Below are 17396 nucleotides of genomic sequence, written 5' to 3'. Positions count from 1 at the left end.
AAGTAAACCAACCCTTTTGAATCACACCAACAATTATAAGTAAACACCCTTTAGCAACACGAACACCGAATTACCCCTGTAAACAACAACATTAATTGAAAAAGTGCTCAAGAGTAGTGATTTGAGCACAGCTTAGCCTAACAGCTTGATTTGTGTATTGCAGCAACAGCAGACCTGTGATTCTCAGCATGCCACCAGACCTGCGTATTTAGTTTTGGGATGGAGAAAGATAATGCTCTTTTCAGGACCCCAAAGACCGAAGCCCTCTAAAATGAGATCCGTGATCATATGTTCAATCTGTTCACAAACACCAGCCGTCTTTTGGTGGCTCCACCCGAACACACTGGCTGCATTTTACACCTGTGTTGACACTGGCAGCACTCCCTTTTTCTCTAGAAAATGAAAGTTTACTCCACCTAAATACGCTTGTATGCGCACCGTTCTGATAAATCCTGCATAAGTGCAATTCTGTGTCATGCAGGTGTGCGCAGTTAATGATGACACGGCTGACGCTGATGGTTTAGATAAGGAGACATAATGTTCAGTCATACCTGAAATCACTATGACCCATCTTGAACTTGCAATCAGCCCCAGCCTAACTTTTTTAAATAAATGCCAAATGTAAAAAAATAAATCATATTAGTTATTCAGTATGTCTGAGCAGGGCTGTAAACACCATAGATATTGAGGGGGAAAAGTCTCCCCCTCCTCAAAAAAAAAAAAAAAAAAAATTACAAATGGCCAAATTGTCCCCTCCAATATTTGAAATTTTTGCACTGCTCTGCTGCACTTCATTACGCAGTGCTCTGTTTGCTGTTAGAATGACAAAAAGGTTTAAAAGTTACAGTAAGAATCACGTTCCGAGGGTTAAAATCCATATTTCTGGTAAAATTCGCATTCCAGGTGCTAAATATCATATTATTTGGGGTCACTTCAACCCGCGGCAACAGTGTTAAAGTAGCCCAATTCCGAGGGAAAACCGTGGATTTGGCAACACTGGCCTCAGCAGTGTGCTTGTCAATGTCAAAATGATTGAGATGAGATGGCCAATCAAATCAAAGTAGACAGGGTTTACTGAAGCAGAAGTGCGAATTCCAGTGTGAATTGTGAAGCGTCAGTTTTAACGTTGAAAGAGAGCAAAGATGAAATTAGCAAAACATTTATTATTTGGCACCCGTTTTACAATAGAAACGACCAACAGTAATATCCAGCCAACTAACTACTGAAATTTTTCTCAAATATGGCCATTTTGAATTGAAAATATGGTATCATTTACATGATTCATATAGGCTAAGTCCTAACTGAACGTGACATGACATGAAACGTATTTCATTTTCAACATATTAGGCATACAAATAAAAGTGAATGCGTGCATATTTTAAAATATTATTTGCAAATAGTTCAAAATGATTACTTCCCTATTAGAATTAGACCTAGCATTTCCTTCACTGTTCTGTTCCTTAAAATGGTCCCCCCCCCCAGTGTTCAAGACAGGGTTACGGCCTTGTGTCCGTGTCAATACTGCACGTCTGCAACAATATGACCAATAAATTTGGCAATGGTTTTACAAGTTTTTCTACTGAATGATGCAAAAGTATTACAGGATTTACTAAATGATGCAAAAGATTTATGACTCATTAATTCTGTGGAGACTGACTCAGGAAATGATGAATAATAACCTCGCAAACAACATCAAACTGTGTATATTTAATTTATTTGGTTATAATTAAGCAATATCACTATCGGGAATGCTGAATAAATATTAAAATAGAGTTAGTGTATATATATATATATATATATATAAACAGGCTACAGACACTATATTTCTATATATAATATATAAATATTATAAATATTTATAGGCTATATTTAGGATGTATTTATATATTTATTTATTTTATTATATTATATTTTAACACACACTATGGGTGAATTCAGGTTGATTGGGACACTTTTTGCCATTGAGATGACTGGGAAAAAGTGTCCCAATCAACCTGAATTCACCCTATAGGTCTATTTTTATTACCATTGTAGTACAATGTCTTACAGTGTTTTAAGGAAATGTAATTTACTACGGTATTTTGACAGAAACTATGGTTACCATAGTAAAAAATTTTCAGGGTAATGAAAGATTTACTGTTTCCCTTGACCTGCACGTTATTGTGTTCCGGTCCTTTCTCAATCATGTTACTATAGTGATTTTCTGTCAGGATGCGAGCGCGCCAGGAGGAGTGTCGCTCCGCGCGGAAGGCAGGAAGCGGCGCGTGGGCAGTGTCACCGCCTGCGTCACACGCCAGGAGGGAGTTTTCCACTGACGAAAAGACTGCGCTGCTCAGCCGTCTGCTTCAGACAAGAGGAACAGCTTCAGCTGCTGCTTCAGTACGCCGAGCGCACAATAGCCACACGAACAGAACGGGATCTATACACGGATAAACGCTCGATCGAGTGACTTGGATTATTACCGCTTCATCTTTCTCTATATTGTGATACACTAATGCTGATCGGACACCTTATTGGTGAGTAGCGGAGATCCGCGCTGTTATACACTGCACTTGTAATGTGTCTAATAGGCAAACCTCGGTGCTGGAGTCCAGCCAGATAGTTTCAATGTTCTTTTGTCGGCCAGAGTAACCCGATAAAATCTGTTGTGTAACTATTTCAAGTAGCTGAAGCAGAGGAAATTGTTGTGTGCTGCCATGACAGAGAAAAAAAACTAACTAAACTTTACATTTATTTACCATTGTCTGGCGTTTTCAGTGTTAATGAATGAAACGTTTTATTTCACTAATAAACTCTTTATTATTTTAACCCTGGCGCTTAAGTATAGGCTGTGTTAAGTGTGTATTGTTCGGAGTAAATATAAGCGTTTTCTCTGTCAGATTTTAAATGGCTGTGGTTGATGGGTTTGATTTAAAGGATAATTCTCGTAAGCAGCTGTTGGCGGTTCTGATCGGATCCATTGGCAGAATTCCAGCATAGTGGACCGTATGTGTGTGTATCCGATAAGCCGTAATTGCTGGTTTGGATGTGTTCATGTGTTGAGTGCATTACCCGTTCACGTTTATAGTGCTGGTGTGTCTTCTGAAGCGCGAGCGACTCCTTAAGGTGCCACACCGCATCATTTCAATAGTCTGCCTGCAGATCTGCGCTCAGCCTCACATGCACTTCCAGTCCTCAGTGACGTCACCGGGGGTGCATGCGAGGCTGAATGTGAAGGTCTGAGGGAGACCTCACTTGATCCGATCCAAACTTAAAAATAAATAAATAATAATAATAAATATATAGTTTGTGTGTGTAAATAAATAAATTAAAAATATATCCATATAAATTTTTTTTTATTTTATTTATAATTTTTTTATTTACACACACACACACATATATATATATATATATATATATATATATATATATATATATATATATATATATATATATATATATATAAATAAAATAAATTCGATGATTGCTGTGATTGACATCAGTCAATCACGAGGGGAGGGTCATCAAGAGAAAGGAGGCAACAATCACTGACACCTTGCGCGCGGCATGATTGGAATAACTGACGTGAAAATGCAACTTGATGTTCTCATTTCACACGGGTTTGTTAGTTTCCGAGTTTGTTACATGCATATTCACTATATTCTTTTGTGAGATACGTTTTACTGTCCCTGTCTGTAAGCAGGTTGAATGTTTGAGATGGGAAGTTGTTGCATTCACTTGAAGCGTGTATGTAAACTTTAGTTAAAGCATCTCGGTATATTGTGAAAATCCCAGCGCATAAGCACATGTTATTATCTTTTTGTGTTTTTGTGACTGTTTCGTAAGTTTGAGGGTGTTTATGCTGCGCGTGCTGCTATGTTGAGCGAGTCGTGCTCTCTCGCGTGACCTCACTCGGGTTGTTTGTGGGATCAATTAATATGGCAGTCGGATTTTTTTGTTTGTTTGTTTGTTTATATGCCTCACCTACATGATCGTGTTTATTCCTAAATTGACCTAAGTGCGTTTTTTTTATTTTTTTATGTCTTTTAAAATGTGTTTGTCACTCACACTGGTCACAAGTGAGTTGTTTTCTATGAAACAACAGTGATGTTTTGAATTGGCGTACACTATAAACTTATCAAATAAGACCCATAAGAGATAAGCATTATTTAGTTTACATACTTCTGGGTTGATAAGGTGCGAACTTGCACGTGACATCAGCCCTTACTAGTGATTCACTTAATTGGTGACATGTCTGGGTTGTTTCCTTCCCTCTTTTTATGTGAGTCTTCACGTGTCTCATTTAAACCAGTCATACTTCTTTAACCAAGATGATGTCGGTATTATTAGCGTGTCATCTTGTTTATTAGGCTCTCACCCACAGACTGGGTGTTCCTACTTGGTTTAGTTTGGTGTGTGGCTTTTGTGCCCTGGTATTGGGGGAGGTGGAGGTCCTGATGTCTCAAAAACAGAGAAGCAGAGGGATCCCATCTGTTTTGTCACTCTCAAGCATTCCTCCCAGCTTGTGAGGTACCAGTGAGCGCCCCAGACATGAGCTGCTGACCCCTGAGCTCCCCCACCCTAGACACACACACATACTCTCCCTTGAGAGTCGTAAGAGACTGGTAAAGATGGCTACTATTTGTTTAGTCACCATTAAGTTATTCATGCTGATGACTTCTCAAGGAAGCTACACTTTGCGCACTCTGTTGGAAGTTTGCATTTCGGATATTGATGCAAATTGTTCTGTGTGTAATGGAAATATCTCCTTACAGTTCAGGCAATTTCCTGAACGGTCATATTTTCCACTCGTTGACTTGAAACGTGAGGAACAATTCGCTCAGAACTGTTAAGTAACTTTTAGAGGGTGTTTTGAGATTTTTATTATTTTTTTTATGCCTCTTAATAATCTAAGTGAGGGGTTTTCAGTGTTTTAGATGCCACGGACCCCCCAAATATGATCATACATGTGAAGAAGGAACCCATTCTAAAATTGAAAAAGCAGTTAGATATTTTCTTGTATAAAGACTGTGAAATTATATTTATTAATAATAATCTTACATTAGTGTTTCTATGCACACTATACTGTGCTATTAGATGTATTTAAATCTTATGTATTTTAATAAATAAAAAAAAAAACAATATGTAATGTTTGATAAATCTTGTTTTGTCTGCATATTTCAAATTTGGAAATTCATAGTAGAAGAGGCAGCTATGCTTAACAGATCTGTGAAACACATCTTCATCCCCACCATAATAACATAATCTTTGATGACTCGTGAAGCCCCGTCAGGTGTTTTTATAGATGTTTCTGTCTGAGGTGATTCCTCTTGGGCAATAGTGGTCTGGACTACACAGACACATCTGGGATAGATAGACCATTACAGAATGTGTCGCCGTGCCAGAGGAGAATTCCTGTGGGCTGGAGACATCGCATTATTTATTTGTTTAAAGTTCTCGCCCGCTACACTCGTCCCACATCAGTGCACACTCCTATTTGGGATGAATGTGTACTCCGCATGGGTTGAATCTCAGGAACAGAATGTCTCTGGCGTAGTTGAACATCTAGAGTGATGATCGGAACAGCACACGGCTCCCTCCTCCCCCCCCTTGACTGCAGTTCTTAAGTGCCGACCAGCAGGGGGAGCGTTTTCTTTTATTCTGGTGGAATTGTGGAATCTGGATTTGATTCCAATTATCTTGCAAGTGCTTTTACACCATCTTTAGCAGCCAGGTTTCATAGCCACGCTTTTGTATATTTTTAGATCATTTAGTTGAGGTACATGGCACTCATTACATTATCTTGGATGGAAGCCGTGAGCTGGAGGGGCAAAGTCAATCAGCCTACCTCATCTCTTGCATAAGATGAGGTCGGGATTCCAATGTTTGCAGTTTACACAGGCTGCTCCATGGTGTCGGCTGCTTTTACGCTTTTTGGTGAGTTAAAGAATTTTTAATGAAGTTTTTGTGTTCCCGCCGACAGCAGATAAAGATCCAGTTTCAGCAATCTGCTGCTTTTGTGGCCGTTCTTGAGATTTATATCTGCCGTCCTTAGTGACTACAGCATTGTGAATTCCTCATCAGTGCACTGCCTTTATTGGAATGACAGTCTTGCATAATTTATGCTCCAGTGCGAACGTCTCACCTGCTCAGAGAGCCTGGGATACCTCGCTGGTGACAGCTTCTGCCTGGATGTGAAATCCAGACCTGCTCTATGGCGGATTTATGGGTAGATGGTGTGTTTTGACTGCTCGTATTTTATTTGTGAGATTTCTTGCTCGTATTTCTTGTCGTTGCTGATGTTGGAGCGCAACAGGACAAGCTCCAGATTGACCTACGGCTGAGCCCCCCCACATCCCCCCTCTCTTGTTCCTGGGATTAGCTCGTCGTCATTGTTTCTGCCCGTTAAGCAAGATTAACAAATCAATGTGTCAGGTAGGCTGCAGTCAAGAGACAATGACCCACTTCTAACACCCAGGTTTTGCACTCTCTCTCCCCCCTCTATCTCCATCTCTCCCGTGCCGTCCTCCCCCTCTCCTCACTGTCCAGAGTCCTTAATTAAAACTCCTCTGCTTGGTAGGCATGCATGCCGTCCTCAGGGAATTCTCTCTTTTTCTCTGTTAAATGAGGAGTAGCGATAATGGCTGAATGTGAAGGTAAACTCCGTGTCTGAGACACTGATAAGAACGAGGGTTTGATGAGCACCAGATACCGAGATCAGGTGGTTTCTTGTACAAAGCGTGAGTGGATTGCATCTAGAAATGTAACAGCCAATTTACTAGTCAAATGAGCAGATGAGGATGAATTCTTAGTTGTTTGCAGTCTTCTCCACATGAGTGGTGAGAGTCAAGTGTCAAGTTCTCTCTCATTGTCTTCCGATATAGATATAAAAAGTTTTTCCTGCCAAGGTCTGTGAGCTTGTCTGTGCAGAAAGCTTCTTGCTTTCAATCAAGACGTAGCATGTAAGGGTTGACGCTCCCTGCGCTGGCTCTGTTTGCATGCAAATGAGGACAGATCTTGACACATACAGTTTGCATTAAAAATAGATTATGTCCTTAGCCTGTACTGCCGTTTTTAGACAAGTCAGCTGTTTGCTGTGTCATTTGTCCATTTAAAACCCGTGTCCGAGTATTAATGCGTGACACAAACTATTGCATAACTTTCCAACTGTTTGGCTTGCAGAGTTCCTCTAGTCAAGGTTCAAGTATTGTTTGCTTTCAGCTGGTGTTGCACGAGCAGATAAGTTCGACTCGTGGAAGAAATTGTTGGGTTAGACGCAGATAAGATTCACCTTGTGCTTTTTGGCAGCGACATTTGGCAGCCGAGGAGACACGGCTGAATGTGCAGACGGCACTGACGCGCCCTCGATGTCTGGCACATTTGCGACAGTGGCACTAATGTGTGAAATGCACATGCACAGAGAGAGAAAAAAGTTCAGCTTGTGAACAGAGCAACCTGTGGGAAAGGGAAGTCTGCACAATCTCTTCTGAAGATGTTATGGCCAATAAAGATAAATTGCAAGTGTTTAAAATTCTACACTATTCTGTACTATTTTGCTTGGTATAAAAATAAATCGCTTAAAACTAAAACTACAAGTGAATCTAGGCATCACATCATTATAATGTGTGAAAAATAAGCCTATATATTTTGCGATTTACTAAAGATTACTTTTAATAGCGTTCATTTTTTAGTCTTATTAAAGAATAACTTAAAATGAGAGTTAGATGATAATCTAAATGGAAAATAGTGGAAATTTGCATGCACAATTCAATATTCAATTAAATAAAAATCAAAAGTCCATATAATAAAACATATAATATCTAATATTGGTTATATCGTGTATCCCAAGGGAAGATTAAACAACATTACTCAATTTATTGTTACACAAATCCATCTTATTGACTGCTGAAAGTCAGTTAATTAAATTGCTCAATTTGAACTCAAACAAAAAAGTATTTGTACACTTTGGTAATTTAAGTTGATTATTAGACACATGGCAGACTACTATTGAGTCATATTGTGTTAGTCACACTCTATATGGCAGGGATGAATCAGTGTCAGTTGGCTCTTTATTTTTTTGCCGATGACACATAGACCAACATCATGAGCTGTATAATCTGCCAGTCACGACCGTCTGTCACTTTTTCTCAGAAGTGGGAACAAGTCTTATTCTGAAACGCTTATTTACTGCTCATCGCTTCTGGGGAGAAAAAATGGCCCTGTTAGTGCAGTTAACATAGCCATTCATAAGTCAGTACTAGAATTATATCCTGCCACATCTCAAGTTTAATTTGTCGATTTGCTCTAGCAGCAGAGAAAACTTTTATCTCTAAATCAGACCTTTTCCTTCCTTCCCCACTTCCTTCCTTCCTTCGATTCTGCCTGTTTCAGCATTAATGTGTCTGAGCTGTGGAGTGTAGCGAGAGGCTGAGCCTGAGGTGAACTAGCTGGCTGGGGTTTATCTCGGGGCAGAGAAACAAATGAGTCCGCGGCCGCCAGTATCAAATGATGGTTTCGTGTAAACGCGGCTGCGCTGCACCGGCTCTGACCCTTAAAAGCTGATGGGCACCGGCTAGACTGTTCCTGCCAAAGGATTGATTGCTTTTATTGCCCAATAAGCAACCTCTCCACGGGAGCAGCGACAAATGCAGCCTAGGCTTACATAAACATGTTTACTGTGCCAAGCTGTACACACATTTACTACAGAGTCTCATAAAATGCATTTAGCAGCTGTGTAAAGTGTAATTGCTGCTACTGGCTCAGTGATGTGTGCTTTTTGAGTGGGGTAACCTAAATTTACCCTCCTCACTAATGCGGCTATGTAATCAACCCCCGTCTTAATCAATGTATTTGTCTATGCGATTGGATTTGGAAGTGGGTGAAGGGTCTGGTAATTGTTGACTTGCACCGGAGGGACGTGATTGATTACTTCCTGTTTTCCACACCGCTCAGAGGCTGCATAAAGCGTGGTCAGCTGCTTGTTTGGAGTGTAATGCTCGTAGCCGGTGTTTAAAAACCTCACTGGACATTTAACTGCTATTAGGACAATAAGAATGCTACACTGGCCGATAACATCGCCGGTGCAATATTCATAGCAAAACAAATTAGCTGTTGGTCAAAGCCAGATTGCTTGGAAGTGAACTTTCATTTTTGGCCCTTTGGCTACATCTACATTACTTGAAATTGCATCTTTTTCTACATGTTTTGGCCTTCCATCCACACTGAGATTCGCATTGTAGTGTGCACTGTGAAAATGGAGATATTTCAAAACAATGACGTTTACGCAAGGGTCAGCGTACAGTGCGTGACGTGAATTTCGTCAACAGAAGAGTATGCAGATTTTGGTAACCAGGCATACTTGTACATGCAGGTCGCACATGCGCATTTAATTTTTTTTTTTTTGCAGTAATTAGTTTATCCACAAGGTGGCAACCGTGCCCTGGGGGTGTCGATTCACAAGGTAGTCGGAGAAAAACTACATAAACAGAACAGACCGGAACGCATGCAAGCTACAGCGACAATGGAGGCCTATATAGACAAGAGGTTGTGCGAAGAGGTTAAAAAGTACCCTCATTTGTACAAGAATACAAAGATGTTATGCGTTGTAACTCGTGGCGAGAGATTGCTCAGAACTGCGCATGCGTCGAATGCCTGTGTGTGTGTACGAGTTAAATCAAGTATAATTTCCAAGACTGTGCGTTCGACTGTTAGCATACGTTATAAAAAAATACGTAAAAAAAAAAAAAGACACATTTTTTACCCGAATGTGCTGCTATGTGCTTTTCACTTTCAGTGTTGCAAAAGATAAATGTTACTTTGTACAATCTCCATTCTACATTTAACACTCCTATAATTCTTTTTTCCATTTGTGCTTGTTTCCCGCAGATCACCAAACGCTAGCGCCATGAGCGGGGTTCTCAAGAGGAAGTACGAGGAGGTGGAGGAGGACCCGTGCTACTCTTCGTCCTCCCCCTCCTCTCTCTCCTCCTCCGCCTACTCCGAATGGGACTCGGATGGTGAGAGCTGCTACTCCGACACCCTGGATTCAACCCCCAGCAACCCCAGCTCCCCAGCAACGTCCTTAAACAGTGAGTTTCCCTTTTGATCTAATCATTTATTCTCTGATTAGGGTGGATGGTCAGCCTCCCATTTCCATTGCTATTTCCCGTGCATAAGGTCTGCAAGGCTAATCTCAGCCATTCTGTGTCCTACCTGATAAGGTGTTATTGAGATACGGGGGGAGGGGTGCAAGATTAATTGCATGGATGTAGCTAATTACACAGGATGTTTTGATGCATGCCACATTCACCAGGTCACCTCCTGCAGGCCACTCATCCAGGTTGTTGGGGTGAGTCAGGGAAGGGAAAGCAAACAGTTGTGAGTTTCCCAGGATGGCAGGGCAGGGAGCCAGAGAGTGTGCCATGTGACGGAGACAGAATGAACGCAGAGCTTTGTCTGAGCGCCGGGCATGAACCCAGCACAGGTGCTGAGAAAGACCGAAGGGGCGCGGAGCAGGAAGGCAGGGATGAAGAGAAGAGGAAGGGAAACGATATGGTTGTCTGCTTGTGTTTATGAAACAAAGTCCGAGAAGAGAGTGCAGGCAGGTTAGACGGCATATTTCATTTGACCTGAATGAAAACTAAGCTGTAAGTGGCAGATGTATACTAGCTTTCAAATGGACAGTTAGATTTTTGTCTTTTACATCAACAAGGCTGCAATTATTTGGTAAAAATACAGTAAAAACAGTAATAATGTGAAACACTATATTTTAAAATGTAATTTATTCCTGTGATGGAAAAGCTGTATTACTCCAGTCTTCAGTGTCACATGATCCTTCAGAAATCATTCTAATATGCTGATTTGGTGCATTTAAACTGTATTGCTGAAAACAGTTTTGCTGCTTAATATGTGGAAACTTCTGTAACAATATACATGTTTTTACTGTCGCTTTTGATCATTTTAATGTCCTTGCTGAAAAGTATTTTTCTCACAAAAATCAAAAACTTTTGAACAGTAGTGTACGGTCTGTTCAGTAGCTTGCACATGTCTAATATATTCATAACCCATGTTTTCTGAAGTTTTTTTGGATGTGTTTTCAGAGTTGCATAATGATTGGCACCAACACACTTAACAGTACAAACCACTGAACACACTGTTTGTCTTTCCCTCACCACCTCGTTTTCATTTACCTAAAATAAAACATGCTGTCTACCCTGACTAACACCCATAAGATTATCAAATTCCACATATTAGATGAAGTCACTAGAATCTGACTCATTACATAACTGAGATGTCAAATCAGTGCTTGTGTTTACTCTAATTTATAAGATCACCAATACCAACTTGATAACACATAAAGCTGCTCTGTTCTTCAAACAACAACATGTCATTGTGTTTCTGAGATGGTGCTGCCTATATATCAAGTTCATTTGAGACTCCTTATGAACTACTTTTAGGCTTGTCCATCAGATCTTTTTTGTTATTTGCACAAGCTTCTAAAAGATGAGTGCGAGTTTGAGTTCCCACCATTGTAAGTCTAATATAAACCAGCTGTGGGGACAGTAAGACCCATCCCCTCCATTCCCTTCAGATAACAATCAGTGAGCTGGTGGCCTCGAGGGAAAATGAGCTTCTCTCTCACAGAGTTTAACTATTCAACATTAAATATTTTAGCGCAAAGGATATGGAATTTACAATTAAAAATGTATATGTTTCAAGAAGTCTTCACTTTGAAACACTGACTGATTTTTGACTGGTTGTTGGAATAATCAGCAAGTCTTCATATAAAGATGGAGTGTATTTTATTAAAGAGCAAGTGCCTTCACCACTTCCAGAAGCCTCAAACCTCCAGATCATCCAGCCGCTGGGTTGTGATTTTGGACTCTTTTCTCCCCTTGCACACTTCAGTGCCAAAGGGAAATTCCTGGGTGGATTGTTTGTCAGACACGAGTGAAGAGGAATGCAGTTGTCTTTGCATGTGACTGGAACTGATCGAAAACCGTTAGCTGAACTGTTGCACGTGTTGATTGGTGAAATAATGCTTTTTTATATATAGTGTAGTATGATGGAATGAGCTCTGGCATTTACAATGTGCTGATTTGCTATGTGTGGCCTGCCATCTAGTGGCGAAGTAGTGCACTCGCAACAATAACGTTAACGTGATCTTGATGTTTACACGAGACTCACCCACTCCAAGTCTTCCCATTGGGTTTGGCACACTTCCTACTCAAATACTCCCCAATGAGATACTAGGAACAAAACTTTAATTTTTTCCACCACTCTCTCAGACATGTGCTCCCAATTTTCCATTAAGAAATTCCAAGCATAAATTCCTGTGAATGTATTCGCCCGCTGTTTTCCACTTAATGTTTTCTTTTCAAGTCCACCACAAGCTTTAACGTTTTATATTTATCCTCTCTCTTTCTTTCTCTTTTTCCAGCCACATCTATCCTGAAGAAAGCCAAGCGCACACGGCGAGGCAACGTGCAGTTCGACCAGGTTACGGTCTTCTTCTTCCCTCGCTGCCAGGGCTTCACCAGCGTGCCCAGCCGGGGAGGTTGCACCCTTGGCATGGTGCAGAGGCACAGCGCCCAGCGCCGCTACACGCTGGCGGAGTTTGCCGTAGCACAGCGCCACCTTCGGAGAGAGAAACTCAAAAACCGAATGAGGGAAGAGAAACTGGAAGCTCTCAAGCTGAAGGTAGCGAATTTAATTTTCACACATTGAGGTCAAACAAGCTGCATTTAAATCAAAACATCATCATAATCATGTAAATATTCTTTTCACGTTGCAGCTTACCAAAAATGGTACCCAGGAGTCCGAAGAAGCTGAAAAGTTGACTGTCGATGACATCCCCGAGGATGAAATCGACCTCAGCGGAGTGAACTTGGATGACGGCTCCTTCCTGCATCCTTACCCATCTAAGAGAAGGCTAGCCATCCTCAAAGCCGCTGGCGTGAAAAAAATCGATAAAGAGGAAAAGCGTCAACTGCACGAGCTGCGTACGTCGAGAGAAGACTGCGGATGTGACTGCCAGGGCTTCTGCGAGCCGGAGAGCTGCAGCTGTAGTTTGGCTGGGATCAAATGTCAGGTGAGCGACAGACTTCCTTCCTTGAGAACACAAGGTTATTGGTTATATTTACAGAAATCATTCCTGTAGCTCCAACTGTAGAGAACGCATAAATACAATATCGTTTTATAATTTTTTTTTTTTACCGAAAAAACTAAAATAATAACTTATATTCAGCAAGGACACATACATTTATTACATTATGAATGTCTTTAGATTTTTTTATAACATTGTATTCATCAAATAATCCTGAAAAAAAAATAAAATAAATTGTACTTCTGTATTAATTTCTTAATTCATTAATGTAATGTTTGCTGTCTTTACAGATGGACCACTCATCCTTTCCATGCGGCTGCACTAAAGACGGCTGTGGAAACACGCAGGGCCGCATCGAGTTCAACTCCAGCCGAGTTCAGACCCACTACATCCACACCATCATGAAGCTGGAGCTGGAGAAGCGTTTGGAGGAGCACACACCGGAGAGCGAGTCGCCGCCCGAGGATCAGCCAGACTGCAGTTCCCCTAGCCACCCAGCAGAGAGCAGCAGCACGCCAGAGACGCCCACATTTCACTTCAGCTCGGAGCTAGTATCTGTGGGAGAGAACAGCTGTAGCAGCGACATGACAGATTCATCTAGTTCTTCAGGCCAGAGCGAGGACTCGGAATCGGCCGAAAATGCTCAGAGAGAGCAGTCGCCGCTAGACGTCGACGAAAACGGACTCTCAAGAATCCTAAGCTTTAGCGACACAGACAATGAGGACTGTTCTATCAGGGAGTGTAACAACAACCAGCAGAAAAAGAGCGAGTCGATGGGCTACGGCATCTTCAGCGCGGCGGACGACAAGTTCAGCGCGTCGCAAATGGACAACAACCGCACGGCCATGTCTGAGCTCTTGGACGAGAACGCCAATCAAGGTATCGCTCTATTCCACAATGGCTCCGTCCCCCACACGCCCTCACCCTCCATCGATCACTCGGCCAGCTACATGGACCTGAGCCTGTCATCCGAGTCGGACCTGGAGTTCTTTGACGGCTTTCCCTGTCTGGGACCGAGCTCGCTGTACAACTCCCTGAAGGAGTACGAGCACGTGGACAATTTCTTTCAGTTCCAGTTGCCTACTTACCCCAGCCTTCCGCAGGCGGCCGACCCGGGCACTTGTCTCCTGGAGTCTCTGATCGGCTTGTCAGATTCTGTCCCAGAACCTCCGGCCACCTTCACGGACAATCAAATGCTAGAAGATGCCATGAAGCTGTCAGTGATGGAGTCTGTAAAAGTCTAATAGGGGCTCTTGTATGATCACTGTACAAATGAACTATGGGATTGTAAATGAATGCCATTTGTTTTTGTTTTCTTTACTTTATGAATGGAGACCCTCCATCCCAGGATATCAATATTTGCATTATCTGCCTTTAAGATGTTAGCAAAGCATTAAGTTATTATAACGATCTTTATTATCATTATTGCCATCGCAGTGGCAGCTAACATTTCAGTTCAAAAACGAGTCTGGCCGACTGATTTTTGAATATTTGTACATATGGCCAGGAAGGTGAAGAACTTCTCACCCACATTGGTGGTATTATCAACATTTACCATTATTATTATTATTATTATTATTATTGCTAAGGTTATTTATATGAATTGAGAAGGGGCACCAATGGGAGTCATAATGCTGATTATGTATCTCAGGGACTTTTTCTAGCTTTCAGAAGCAATGCATTTTGACCATCGCTGTTATTTGGCGTTTTTCTGAGAATTTCCACCTAAATAAACAGCATTCAGGCCTCTTTTGGAGGGGCTTCTGTCTTGGTCGCTTTTTCGACTTGAGATGGTGGTCTGTAGTTTTTTTTGCAAAGCTAGAGGAAGGATTCCTGTTCCACAAAACGGCTCCTTGGGATTTTCTAACGGTACACAAATCCCCCAGAGGCTCCTCAGTTAGCACTTTATCTGTGAAAAAAATGAACCAATCAGAGAGCAGAGGGGTCAGTCTCACGCCTGCCCCGTTGTCTCTGAGTCTAAGATTGTTTTCATGCCATTTTATGGTGTTCGATCATCAGCACAAGGTGGAGAAAAGTGAGCGATTTCCTTTTAATTTATTCTACACGCCGCAGATATCGTGTAATAGAACCGCGATATCCGTTGACCATTATTTCGAATTGCTTTTATTTATTCTTACTGAGTTATTTATTTTGTTTTGGGGTTTTTTTTGTTTTTTTTTTCTCCGAATGCCAGCTGAATATTATCTGAGCCACACTGTGCTCTGGAGAAGTGGAAATAAAGCAGCTTGTTCACATTTCCCACCTACATTAACCTATGTGAAGCACATGTTTGTTTCAGCTGTGGAGGAAGGGCACCAACTGCAAAGTATTTAATAATCTATTCTATTACTATGAAGTAACACTTTCGGTTAAATTATTTCACGTTTAGCATTTCAGCATTAGGACTATTTATTCATGGTTTGGGCAATAAAGAGAACAATGTGTTTAACAAAAGAAAGGTTTAGTGTTTGTGCCTGTTAACACGAGGAGCCACTGTCTAAATATATAACATACCTATCGATTAAAAATCAGAGTTTCCGGCCTGTAATGTGACCGCCGATAACGTTGCCTGTGATATAGAGAATTAACATTTTGTAACTATGTAGATTTCAGAGAATTCTAATCTGTTTATTGACAAATTATTTTATTAAGAAATGAAATCCACGTTGTTCTTCGAATATTGAAACATTTGTAATATATAAATAGAGCTAAATCTATGCTTGAAAAAAAAAAAATATTCTGGACAGGCATAAAGTGGGTGTTTACTACGATGTAACTACCTAAACGAATTTACCTAGCTCAATTTGATTGTACTCTGACTGGTTGGTTGAACCCAAATGACAACACGAATTGTGGGTATAAATTTAGTAGTTTCAAAAACGTTTTGTTGATTTAAAAACCTGCATATATTATGCAAACGTGTATTATATTATGCAAATTTGTGTTGCCCATATTGTTTCCGCTTCACAGTGAAGACATTTAAGTTTGTATGTTTCTGAATGAGCTTTGAGGAAATGAATCGATGTACATATCTGACCATCTAGACTTCAGCTGTCGGCGTAGCCTTATTTGACCCGATAGGAGCATTTGCATGCAAGACCCATTCATTTGTCTCAGTACTACATGCGTTTAGAGCAAAAATGCACAATCAGAAATGTACTTGCTTTATTTTTGCCTTCACGTGCTGTTTAGGATGTGGGCGTGGCTTCACTCATTTGAGTCCAGCTTATTATTCCCTTGTAAAGATGTATCACCTCATCGCGATGAAATGGAAATGATTGGTATTTATTATAGTCATGATTGATGTATGTTTTGATCTCTGATGCTTTTCAAAGTGTTTCTTACTTCTGCCTTTTTGTTGTATATATTTTCTGCTTCAATGAAACTAAAGACAAAACCAAGCAGTTCTTTTATATTATATATTTTCACGCTTAACAGTTTAAAGCTATTCATTTCATTCAAGTCATTTGACAGTAGTTTGTCCATTCAAAATAAAAGTCCAGCTTTTTCTTACAACTGCTATTGTTTGTCTCGTCTTTTGTGCATGCGAGTTCATTGGTGAAAAACTGTTTTTGCAGTATTTATAAATAAAAAAAATATGAACACTGAAACCTATTATCATAAAAATATTTTATATTTCAAATAAGTTGAATAGATTCAGACACCCGTTTTCACACACATTCCAATTTTCTCAATTTCTTCAAAACTCTACACAAAAATACCCTAATTTTACATCGGTTTAACCATGATCTCATTCATAAAACACATGATATAATTAACTGAAGCATCACAATGTGAGCTCAAATAGCACACATTTATGCATGAGTAAACATTAAGTAGCAAAACTGATGATACACCAATCAGAATCTCAGGATAATATCATATAAATAGGGCCACGTATGATTATGTGCTTTAAAAAATGCATCCTAACACTGGAGAGAGCTGAAAGAATCATCTACAGGGTTTTTATACTACTTACACATACAGTATTACAGTAACATACTTTATATGAGGGACATTTCACTATTCTATGTACAGTAGCACATGTTCTACATCCTCAAACTCTTGATTGTCAAATTTATTTCTAGCCTATGAACTGAGAGCTGAGAACGTATTTTGTCAGAAGACCAATAAACTGCTATAGTACTATACTGTAATGAAACTTGGCCAAAGGTGCAGAAGATGCTGAATTTATGTATTTATTTTTACTGTATTGTGTTGCATACCAAGTTCATATTCAGTTCTTTGGTATTTGAACTTTCTCTAGTGCTTTTCATCTACTGTAAGATCACTTTACAGTAGTCTAATGAAA

At 40.4% G+C, this 17396-nt stretch overlaps 1 protein-coding gene across 1 annotated transcript; it reads left to right on the top strand.

Annotated features, from left to right (window-relative positions):
* The first annotated feature begins 2322 nt into the window (after positions 1-2322).
* Positions 2323-16600, top strand: csrnp1b (cysteine-serine-rich nuclear protein 1b). The gene is made up of 5 exons (XM_048174021.1): positions 2323-2516; positions 9865-10067; positions 12419-12678; positions 12773-13069; positions 13375-16600. The coding sequence occupies exons 2-5, from the start codon at positions 9884-9886 to the stop codon at positions 14326-14328; spliced, it is 1695 nt and encodes a 564-aa protein (XP_048029978.1). The 5' UTR covers positions 2323-2516; positions 9865-9883; the 3' UTR covers positions 14329-16600.
* The last annotated feature ends 796 nt before the right edge of the window (positions 16601-17396 follow it).

Source organism: Megalobrama amblycephala, linkage group LG22, assembly GCF_018812025.1.
Source record: "Megalobrama amblycephala isolate DHTTF-2021 linkage group LG22, ASM1881202v1, whole genome shotgun sequence".
Classification (NCBI taxonomy): Eukaryota; Metazoa; Chordata; class Actinopteri; order Cypriniformes; family Xenocyprididae; genus Megalobrama; species Megalobrama amblycephala.
The sequence above is the reverse complement of the archived record's forward strand: the minus strand, read 5'-3'. Positions and strand labels throughout refer to the sequence as shown.